Source organism: Palaemon carinicauda, chromosome 19 (assembly GCF_036898095.1).
Source record: "Palaemon carinicauda isolate YSFRI2023 chromosome 19, ASM3689809v2, whole genome shotgun sequence".
Lineage (NCBI taxonomy): Eukaryota > Metazoa > Arthropoda > Malacostraca > Decapoda > Palaemonidae > Palaemon > Palaemon carinicauda.
The window spans coordinates 40247600-40260099 of NC_090743.1; the positions used below are offsets into that span (position 1 = coordinate 40247600).

The following is a 12500-nucleotide window of genomic DNA, read 5'->3' on the forward strand; positions in this document are numbered from 1 at the left end:
TTGGAACTCTCGTCCAAAAACAATCTGATTATAGTGGTAACGGTATTCAGAAAAGAAAAATAAACCTAGAATAATTAGCCATCAGTGCGGCTTATGCAATGCACTCTAGGTATTACTTCAGCTTCCTTTCTTCCGTCTTGCTGTCCAAATCATCGTTTTTAGTGTTTTGTTGTCGAAGGTCAACATAGAAGCGTGTAAAACTCTACGCTTGTTGGACGGCTTATTTGACATTTTGCCTTTTCTAGTAGGGGCTACTAAGGTAAAATTACAGGGTAAGAACATCGGTTAACAGGGACGAGATAAACTCAGTTTGTCCTTTGTAATAAAGTGATCATAATGAAGTGTTCCGTTAAGAAACTTACTTTTAATTTATGCACATACATACATCTCTAATAAAGAGCGAGTATCCGGCTATATATATATATATATATATATGTATATACATATATATATACATATATATATACACATATATAAAGCATATATATACTATATGCATGCACACAAAAAGTATAAGTGCATATACCTATATGTATTGTTGCACATATGTCTACATGCATATACCTGTCTAGCATACGCGGTATATATATATATATATATATGTGTGTGTGTGTGTGTGTGTGTGTGTGTTTGTGTGTGTATGTATATATATGTATATATATATACACACACAAACATATTTGCACGTATTTTTTTTCTAATACATAGATATAAATCATTAATCATTAGTTAAAAATATAATTGATTCGATTAGTTATAAATAAAGTGACGTGTGCTTTTGGGTGACTCCCAATTATTTGTTGCAGATCTCTAATCACCCAACGGGCGTTGTTTGTTCTGTCATAATCACGTCGTGATGCTTTTCATCAAATTCTCGATAAGATTGATACAGCACTTCATCATCATCATCATCATCATATCCTCCTACGCCTATTGACACAAAGTGCCTCGGTTAGATTTCGCCAGTCGTTTCCATCTAGCGTTTTTAAATCAATACTTCTCAATTCTTCATCTCATACTTCACGCTTCATAGTCCTCATCGACCATGTAGGCCTGGGTCTCCTAACTCTAGTGCCTTGTCGAGCCCAGTTGAAAGTGTGGTGAACTATCTTCTCTTGGGGAGTGCGAAGAGCGTGCCCAAACCATCACCATCTGCCCGTCACCATGATCTCATCCACATATGGCACTCGAGTAAGCTCTCCTATTGTTTCATTTCTAAACTTGTCCTGCTATATAACTCTCAATATTCTTCTGAGGACTTTGGACAACATTTTATACATTTTTTTTATTTGTTGGCACTTCAGTGATAAGCATAGACTTTGCATTATAACCTTTACTATTGTCAAGATTTTGTGATTTCTTTCGTGTCTTATTTGTGATTAGATAACTGTCTCTATAATTCGTGTAGAACTTCAAAAGTTCAAACTTGCAGCAAATGTTTTTATGTTGAACAGGCTTACATAATCCTTTTTATAGTTTATGGATGAAATATCTGTTTTAAGGTTGTTATTGTTTTTAAATTATGGTATTTCCATTGTTCATTACATCTTATATCGTTTACTTATTTTCTTATTTCCTTTCCTAACTGGGCTATTTTTCCCTGTTAGAGCCCTTGGGCTTATAGCATCTTACTTTTCCAACTAGGGTTGTAGCTTATCTGGTAATAATAATAATAATAATAATAATAATAATAATAATAATAATAATAATAATAATTACAACAACAACAACAACAACAATAATAATAATAATAATAATAATAATAATAATAATAATAATAATAATAATCAGCACTATTTTCCTTGTTGGAGCCCTTGGGCTTATAGCATCCTGCTTTTCCAACTAGGGTTGTAGCTTAGCAAGTAATAATAATAATAATAATAATAATAATAATAATAATAATAATAATAATAATAATAATCAGCACTATCTCCCTGTTGGAGCCCTTGGGCTTATAGCATCTTGCTTTTCCTACTAGAGTCTAGCTTAGCTAGTAATAATAATAATAATTATCATCATCATCAATTATTCTTATCTCCAGTTCATCCTCAGCACCGACCTCTCATACCATTCTTATTCCATTTCAGGACAAGCAATGCATCTTAACATTCTCAGCACCATTGAAAAAAAAAAAGCCAGAACAGTTATGCAACGCTTCGTTCCAAGGAAATGAACCACTTCCTCTTCATAATCAAAACTGTGATGACGGTAAGCTCTTGCATAAGCTATTTTCATTATTATTATTATTATTATTATTATTATTATTATTATTATTATTATTATTATTATTATTATTACTACTACTTGCTAAGCAACAACCCTAGTTGGAAAAGCAGGATATCAGTATTGATAATGTTTCTTTAAATTTGTATGACTCTTTCAAAATTTTAGGTGTGATTCTCGACAGCAAATTTACTTTTGAGAAACATATAAGGTCTGTGTCTTCTTCAATTGCACAAAAATAGGCTTATTGAGAAAGTCTTACAAGATTTTCGGTGATCAATCTATTCTGAAGAAGTTTTTTAATTCTTTCATTCTACCTTGTTTTGAGTATTGTTCTCCTGTCTGTTGCTCAGCTGCTGATTCTCATCTTAATTTGTTGGACAGAAACTTACGGTCTAATAAATTTCTTATTCCTGATCTAGATATTAATCTTTGGCACCGTCGTTCAATTAGTTCATTATGCATTTTGCATAAGATTTTTCATAACTCTGACCATCCTTTATATTCAGATCTCCCTGGACAATTCTATCCTGTTCGTAATACTAGGCAGGCAGTTAATTCTAATAGCCAGGCCTTCTCCATCATGAAGCTCAATACTACGCAGTACTCTAGAAGTTTTATTCCAGCTATTACCAAGTTGTGGAATGATCTTCCTAATCGGGTAGTTGAATCAGTAGAACTTCAAAAGTTCAATGTTGGAGCAAATGTTTTTTTGTTGACCAGGCGGACATGAGTCTTTTTATAGTTTATTTATGACATATTTGCTTTTGATGTTGTTAATAGTTGATATATGACATGTCTGTTTTGACGTTGTTACTTTTTTTAGAATGATCTATTGTTAATTTCTCTTCATTTATTTATTTCCTTATTTCCTTTCCTCACTGGGCTATTTTTCCCTGTTGGAGCCCCTGGGCTTATAGCATCTTGCTTTTCCAACTAGTGTTGTAGCTTGGATAATGATAATAATAATAATAATGATAATAATAATATTCTTGGGTAGTGCCATAGCCTCTGTACCCTGGTCATCCGCTGTCTTGGGTTAGTTCTCTTGCTTGTGGGTACACTCGGGCACACTATTCTATCTTATTTCTCTTCCTATTGTTTTGACCAAGTTTTTATAGTTTGTATAGGAAATGTGTATTTCAATATTGTTACTGTTCTTGAAATATTTTATTCTCGTTGCCTTTCTTCGCTGGGCTATTTTCCCTGTTGGAGCCTCTGGGCTTATAGCATCCTGCTTTTCCAACTAGGGTTGTAGTTTGGCAAGAAGTAATAATAATAATAATAATGATAATAATAATAATAATCTATCTACATATCTGTCTACTTGTATGTATGTGTATATATATATATATATATATACATGCGCATACTCAGATACAGGTGTGTTTTTATTTGTTTATGGATTACTATCTCTATCTATCTATCTATCTATCTATATATATGTGTATATATATATATATATATATATATATACAAATATATATATAAATGGGACCCATCGAATCTCTTAACAATTTCATAAAAACAAATACAAATTTCCTAACTTCAAGTACTATGAATTATTATGGAATATTGGTAAAGAGGCCTAAATTTCGACAATCAACGTAACAGTCGAAAAAATTAGTATACTTCACCATAGCTTATTGACTTGAGATGACCTGAGGGGGCTATCCACACTTCAGTGGGAAACTCTCTAGTTTAGAATAGAGACCCATTTTTTTAAATTATTACTTGTAGAATAATTTGACCCCATTCCAAATGGGAATTACTTTCATTCATTCCAATTTTGGATTTGAAATTTTTTTTTTTTTTTTTTTTTTTTTTTTTTTTTTTTTTTTTTTTTGTGTTACTTGATGATTCATCAATTACATCCTTGGCACCAAAACTCCCATACACAATCAATGTACACTGATCTTCAATTAAAATACAGAGATCTTCTTCCCCACCGTTATCCCTACATTAAGGGGTCGGTTGCCTGATGTGTCCTCTCCAATGCCTTCGATGAAAGGCATCCTATTCCACCAAACATCTTCTCTCCATATCATTCTTCACCTTATCAACATCAAAATTTTCTTCTTTCCAACCGTTAACCCTACATTAAGGAGTCGGTTGCTGATGCACCCTCTCCAATACCTTCTAGCAATGGCATCTCTTCCATCAAACCTCTTCTCTCCATATCATCCTTCACCTTATCAACATCAAAATTTTCTTTCCAACCGTTATTATTATTATTATTATTATTATTATTATTATTATTATTATTATTATTATTATTAAATGCTAAGCTACAACCCTAGTTGGAAAAGCAGGATGCTATAAGCCCAGGGGCCCCAACAGGGAAAATAGCCCAGTGAGGAAAGGAAACAAGGAAAAATAAAATATTTTAAGAATAGTAACAACATTAAAATGAATATTTCCTACATGAACAACAAAAACTTCAACAAAACAAGAGGAAGAGAAACTAGATAGAACAGTGCCCGAGTGTACCCTCAAGCAAGAGAACGTTAACCCAAGACAGTGGAAGACCATGGTACAGAGGTTATGGCACTACCCAAGACTAGACAACAATGGTTGGATTTTGGAGTGTCCTTCTCCTAGAAGAGCTGCTTACCATATCTAAAGAGTCTCTTCTACCCCCTACCAAGAGGAACGTAGCCACTGAACAATTACAGTGCAGTAGTTAACCCCTTGGGTGAAGAAGAATTGTTTGGTAACCTCAGTATTGTCAGATGTATGAGGACAGAGGAGATTCTGTAAAGAATATGCCAGACTATTCGGTGTCTGTGTAGGCAAACCAGAGAGAAGGATCCAATGTAGTACTTTATGGCCAGTCAAAGGATCCCCTAACTCTAGCGGTAGTATCTCAACGGGCGGCTGGTGCCCTGGCCCTCGCCAAACTACTACCTATATTAAGGGGTCAGTTGCTGATGCACCCCCTCCATTACCTTTTATTAATGGCATGCTCTTCCACCAAACCTCTTCTCTCCATATCCTTCAATGTATCTCGCAATCTCATTATGTGCCTCCCTTTCGATCTTCTCCCTCTAACAGGTTCCTCCCAAGCCCTCCTCACTCCCTCCCCACCAACCATCCTTAGGAGGTGCCCACATCATCTCAGTCGTGACACTCTTATCATCTCAGTAATTTTTACTAGGCTTGCCATTCTTCTTATTTCCTCAGGGATCTTCGCCTGCAAATCCTTTAAAGGTTTAATTTAATTAAGAAAACCCAAGATGAACCTCATATTTTATTAAAATATACATCTGATACAAAAGTAACACGAGTGTGAGAATATGGGAATATTTAAATAGGGTGTAGGGAAGTACTAATTACATATACTATTTATTGATGAAGAAATGAAGATGATTTACTTGACGAATACAAAGAGCGATGAGCCATCCTTCCAAAGATTCATTTGGAGAAGATTATGTGAGAAATCAATCTTAGAAGAGGATCAGAATGAGGAACCACTAGGGAGCTCGTTGATATCCAAAAGGATGTTCAAATATTCAGTGAGGTTTCGTAATACCTGGAATAATACTTGATAACTCAGTATTTTCTGATATCTGTAACATCTTTTAATCTGTAATATTTAGAGGGTCTCTGTGATAGTTTGGTAATTTTGTAAACTAAATCCATAACTATTGGACTAACAATTTGTTCCAGTGTGCAGTAACCTCTAATATTCAGAGTAACTTTAAATCTTTAAAAGAAGTATTCTTTAACCCTTTCACTGCCAGTGGTGAAATCAACAAAACTTCTGATGCAGCAAATCTTTCAAAATCACACAAACCCTTTTGCTTGTTAATATTTATTGGAAAAGTCTCATCAAGACCTTCCCAGTGAATAATATCTTGCTATGGTTTACATGATTTTAAGAGATGCTTCCCTTTTCCAATTTTTGACAAAGTCACCAATTGCAGTGTAAGGGTTAAAAAGAGTTAAATTTTCAATGAAGAAAGTAAAAAGAATCAATTTTGGATCCAGAAGGTTTTTATCTGGACATTTTCTGATCTAGTTTGCACCTAGTGCCCTTTTCGACCGTTCCCATTGCTCCTAGTGCCCGTACCCGTGGCCGTATCCCTTAGGGCACACTGTTTTATAGGTTTGCACTGTCTTGTAGACAGTATTATAATGGGGTACAACCTTCGTCTCGTACTGCGTGTGATACTGCACCTTATGCTTTGTAATGTACTGAGGTTGGTACTCCGTCTTGTAGACGGTCTGGTACTGCACCTGGGTCTTGTAGACCGTCTCGTATTCAGTCTCCGTGACATACTTAGGTACGTAGTCCGTCTTGGTGACGTACTGTGTGTTGTATACCGGCTGGTACTGCGTCTGGTAGTCTGTGACGTACTTCACATCGGTTTGGTAGTTCGTCTTTGTTATGTACTCCGGAACGTACTCCGTCTTGTACTTCGTGTTGTAGACCGTCTTGTAGACGGGCTGGTAGACCGTCGTCGGAATATATTGCTGCTTGTAGATGGTCTCGTAGACTGGGACCTGTGTTATTAATTTGACATTATTATTATTATTATTATTATTATTATTATTATTATTATTATTATTATTATTACTGGGACCTGTGTTGTCAAATTGACATTATTATTATTATTATTATTATTATTATTATTATTATTATTATTATTGTTATTACTGGAACCTGATTTGTCAAATTGACATTATTATTATTATTATTGTTGTTGTTGTTGTTGTTGTTGCTGTTAACAAAGGGAGTATTACTGACCTTTTAAAATAATTAATTTTTTTTTTTTACTCGGGAGTTAGATATTGAGAGATAAAAATTATTTAACAGTTTGCAAAATAAAATGAATTTTATTATTATTACTATTATTATTATTATTATTATTATTATTATTATTATTATTATTATTATTATTATTATTATTATTATTGTTAAAGGAAAAATACCTAATCCTTAAGAATAATTCGATTTTTGACTCTTAGAAATATAAAGATTAATAGATGAAAATTGTTAACAGTTTGCAAATCAGAATGGATTCTCCCATACCTCTTCGTACTTCGTGTTGTATTTGGTGACGTAATGAGTCTTAGGGTAACAATGTCGTGGCCTGTAGCCGTACTGAGGCTCTGTCACGGCTAAGGCCAAGAGAGAAGCCACGACGGGGAAGTAGAACCAGGTTCCCAGCATCCTGCAAAGACAATAAAGAAGAAGAAGTGGTTGAATCACAATCTCTCATATATATATATATATATATATACATATATATACATATATATATATATATATATATATACATACACATGATATCTTTCAGGATATTCGCTCCAGGGGTTAGAACCCTGTGGTACCTCTACGGGTAAAATTCTCTGGCATATCACTCTCAGGAAATATCCCAAGTAGGAAGCTGCCTTGAGGAACTTCCATGAGGACGACATAGCTCGAGCCCAAAAATAGATTTTTCCTATGTCAAAATCCCTTATATATATATATATATATATGTATATACACATATTTGTGTGTGTATATATATATATATATATGTGTGTGTGTATGTGTGTGTGTGTATCACTTAGGCTGACACGTGATGAATATAAAATGTATTATAACCACGGAAGTGTATTAACTCACATCAGGTCTTTTCATTTTTCCTTCTGTGGGTATAATATATACATACATATATATATATATATATATATGTGTGTGTGTGTGTGTGTGTGTGTTTAAGCATGTGATGGAGACCATTCGGTAAACAAAATGAGATTATGAAAATTAAAATGCCACTGTTTCTAAAAAGAAAAGTATTTAATCAGATATAATATATATATGTATATATATATATATGTATGTATGTATGCATATATATATATATATATATATATAAATTTATCATTAATCGAATGCCAAGTCACAAACTACCAATTAGCTATGATGGTGAAGATGGGTTGATTTCAATTCTAAGTACAAAACACCTGAATTCGACAGGTATAAGTACAGAAAAATTGTCATTGACTTTTGATCTTTCTTCGTGGCCAAGTGGTAGTCACTGTCTATACAAGATTGCCGGACCAGGGTTCGATTCCCGGCCGGTCACAAGCTCTTGTCTTTGTGGGATTTCGCCAGGGGCTCTGATCCCGATGTCGTTAAGTGAATCCAGTCATTAATGTATGAAAAGTATATGGCTTTTTCGGTCACATTGAACTCTCCCCATTCCTAGGGTAGGGGGAGAGGAATTATTCATACCCTGGTGAGAGGGGTGGCATACATTTACATAGCGATTTAGATATTTAGCCGTCATTTTGACGGGTCTCGTACACTAGTGAACTAAATAGTGGCTTCCGGTTGTCAACGAAAGGCTGATAAAGATCTGCGTTGAAAATGTAATGGACCTTTAATAAGTGAATACTGAAGGTATGGTAATATGTTTATACGCATTTCTTATGCGTGGTGATTTACGGTGTTTTATTTTGCGTAAGATGGATACGTTATATTTTATTGGTTCCAATGTGTTATGTATTTCAGTGACATGGTTTTAAATCATTTAATTTATTTCTTAGTTTCATGGCTTCCATTTTTATCCTCTCTCTCTCTCTCTCTCTCTCTCTCTCTCTCTCTCTGCTCACTTGAAATATAAGTTACAGATTAAAACATTTTTGTTTAGCTATGAGTGAAAAAAAAACAAACAGATTCGAACGAAATTACAGGGTTTTGTATAACCCTTCCTCTCTCTCTCTCTCTCTCTCTCTCTCTCTCTCTCTCTCTCTCATGAAACATTCTCCTCCATGTGATTTATCAGGGCATGAAAGGTTGTGTTGCGTGGAACCACAATATGATATAAAGGTCAATGTTGGTTTCACAATCTGACTGAGAGAAAAGGGAGTTTTATACGATGCAATCATTATTATTATTATTATTATTATTATTATTATTGTTGTTATTATTATTATTAGTAGTAGTAGTAATAGTAGAAGTTGTAGTAGTAGTAGTAGTAGTAGTAGTAGTAGTAGTAGTAGTATTTGCTAAGCTACATCCATAGTTGGAAAAGCAGGAGGCTATAAGTTCAAGGGCTCTATCAGGGAAAATAGCCCAGTGAGGAAAGGAAATAAGGTAACAGATAGAGTAGGGTGCCTGAGAGGCTATTAAAGTTGATTAGCGATTGTGCTCTCTCTCTCTCTCTCTCTCTCTCTCTCTCTCTCTCTCTCTCAATTACAAAGATGTTTACAAAGAAGAATCTGCCAGTTCCACTTGATAAGAAATTGTGTTATAGAATAAGGTAGACACGTAGACTCGTAACCAAGACAAATAGAAAAAAAAATGTTTTTTTATTCTATTTCTTATATTTGTTTTAATGGAAAGTTATGAAATCTATTGTTTCCGTCCTCCAGTTTTTTTTTTTCAAATTCACGGGTCCGATTTAAAGTATCAGTGAATTAGCTTTTTTCGAGGTGGAAGGCAACGACCTTGCAAATTGCAGCCACTAATTCATCATGAAAATTTGCAGCAGATAGTTTTAAAGGCCACTCATGAAAGGCAGGTAGCAAGGGACAGTGTCATTGCCCTATCAAGCAGAACAATGCCCTAGAGACTGACCATATATACTCTTCATATGATCAGCGCCCAAGCCCCTCTCCATGCAAGCTAAGAACAAGGAGGGCCAGGCAATGGCTGCTGATGGCTCATCAGATAGAACTATAGGCTTTTACAAAGCACACCATCCTTAGCTCACAAGGATGGTGAGATTGCAGCGAGCAAAGGAACTAACGAGTTTTAGCGGGACTCGAACCCCAGTCTGGCAATCACTAGTCAGGGACGTTACCGTATCGGCCGCCACAACCGTTTGTAAGTTGATAGACACATAGACATACTCAGACACGTGTGTATGTGTGTGTGTATCTGCACACAGGCATGTATATGGATGTGTGTGAAAGAATAGATTTATCGTGGCTGATAAAGAATCAGCTGTTTTTTCAATATGTAATTTTACTCTTACAAGTGTATGCCAAGATGATGCAATTGTTCATTGTTGCAATACATTCTCTTGCAAACTTTTATTTACTACCACACGCATGCCTATATATAACATACTTCCACGCCTGAGTACTCATAATAACACTGGCAAACCAGCGCGCGTGTATTGTCAAATAAGCACGTGCACGTCTCGTGCGATTTGTATCTATTAATTTGCTCACTTGCATATGGGAACATTGAATTGAATGGGTAGAAGTCAAGTGGCAACTATTACTCTTCCTGATGCCATTAATTGCAATATACAATGATTACCAGACGATAATTAATTTTATTGTTTGATGTTCCGACTATGTTATATAGTATATAGTTATTCCATCATATCAACTTCTATCTAATGATATTGTAAAACAGATAATGATGTTTCAAGAATGATATAAGATGATTTGAAATTGTTTCTGTAAACCCACGGTAACAACGTGTGAACTTAGGCGTAGCCTGTACACATCCTTAAGTGAAAGATCCTAGTCATTAGTAGCTGGAAGCTGAACTGATAAATTTGGTCATATTTGGTCTCATATTCCTTATAAAGTATGGTAGATTTTATATGATTTATTTTATTATGAGTTCTGATTATATAACCAGAATCTCCTAATAAAATAAATCACATGTTTGGTCTTATATTCTTTATAAAGTATGGTAGCATTTACTTGTGATTTCTTTTATTATGATGTTCTGTAGATATATATATATATATATATATATATATATATAGTATGTATATGTATGTGTATGTATATATGTATATATATACTGTATATATGTATATATATATACTGTATATATATGTATATATATATTATATATATGTGTGTGTATGTGTGTGTGTAGAGGTGTTTGCATTTAAAAATCAGTTAATAAACAACCTTCTTCTCTTGATTTCTGTTCACATTCAATCGAAAAGTAAATATTATCTTCATACTCATTCCAAGTAATACTTTCTCCCGATAACCGAAACACAGAAAAGTTGAAGCAAAAAAAAAAAAAAAAAAGGATGAATGTTCTTACGACCTATTATTCCGCGTAGCAAATTGTATATCTCCGTAACTCCATTTCCTCTTTCTCACGGCCTTGAAACTTCACCCAGTACAGTCATCCGCATTTACAATCATTCGAGAATCTATATGTGGACGTTTTTATCGGCGATTTTGAAGTGATTCGTTCGCTCTGGGATTTTTCGGGAATGTTTACTGAAACAAATCTCTTTTAAAGATCTTAAAAGTCGCTCAGGAATGGGACAGTGATAATACCCTATAGTCCATTTATTTTATCGAGGCAGATTTGCACCGACTAGCAGCGGTGCCCTTTTAGCTCGGAAATGTTTCCTGATCGCTGGTTGGTTAGAATTATCTCGTCCAACCAATCAGCGATCAGGAAATTTTTCCGAGCTTAAAGGGCACCGCTGCGAGTTGGTGCAAATCTGCATCGCTAAAAGAAATTGACTATAGTAACACAAAGCCCTAGAGACAGACCATACGATCAGCACCCAAGCTAGGACCAGGGGAAGCCAGACAATGGCCGCTGATGATTCAGAAGGTAAACCTATGGGCTCCCCCAACCCTCTTCCTTAGCTCACAAGGATGCTGAGGTTGCAGACACCACAAAAAAACTATCGAGTTTTAGGGGGACTTGATCTCCCGTCACGCAGAATGCTAGGCAGAGACTTTTCCAATAGGCCATCACGACCCCAAATACCCATAATCCCAATACTTATCGTTACCATTGTTAAAATGTTTAACCGAAGAGCACAGATTTTTAAACGAAGATACAGTTACAGGGACGGAAGGGGATATGAGAACCCTTGATTTGCCAAGTCTGAACGAGGGTCTATAATGGTGTTAATCCAAAATGACATTTCATCAGTATGAAATTTATATAGATAACCAGATAACAACATAGTCTCTCTCTCTCTCTCTCTCTCTCTCTCTCTCTCTCTCTCAAAAATTACACAACACTCAGTATTTTGTGGTTTTTAACATTATTACTCCAGCTCTCTCTCTCTCTCTCTCTCTCTCTCTCTCTCTCTCTCTCTCATATCTTGCAATGTAAATAACACAGTATTTCCGGCAAATAACAGTTTTTCCTACTATAAATTACCCTGGGTTTTATCACGAATACTTATCCTTTGTGACACCCCGAGGAGAATAGAAGAATAGATACAAAGCACGGTTGAGAAACCGATAAATGAAGATAATAATATAATTACCGTTTCCGAAATTGGATTGTCTTCTGACGTTCATTTCCCAAGTTATTATCTGCAGGTTTT

The 12500-nt window shown here is 34.9% G+C and overlaps 1 protein-coding gene across 1 annotated transcript in view; it reads right to left on the minus strand.

The window, feature by feature from the left end:
• Nucleotides 1-5517: 5517 nt before the first annotated feature.
• Nucleotides 5518-12500, minus strand: part of LOC137658215 (adhesive plaque matrix protein-like) — an 11829-nt gene continuing 4846 nt past the window's right edge. Inside the window, exons 2-3 of the mRNA XM_068392900.1 lie at nucleotides 7259-7400; nucleotides 5518-6729 (exon numbers count right to left, since the gene is read on the minus strand). Of these exons, the coding sequence (XP_068249001.1) occupies nucleotides 6283-6729; nucleotides 7259-7399 (588 nt within the window). The 5' untranslated portion in view covers nucleotide 7400 and the 3' untranslated portion in view covers nucleotides 5518-6282. The remainder of the gene's footprint in view (nucleotides 6730-7258; nucleotides 7401-12500) is intronic.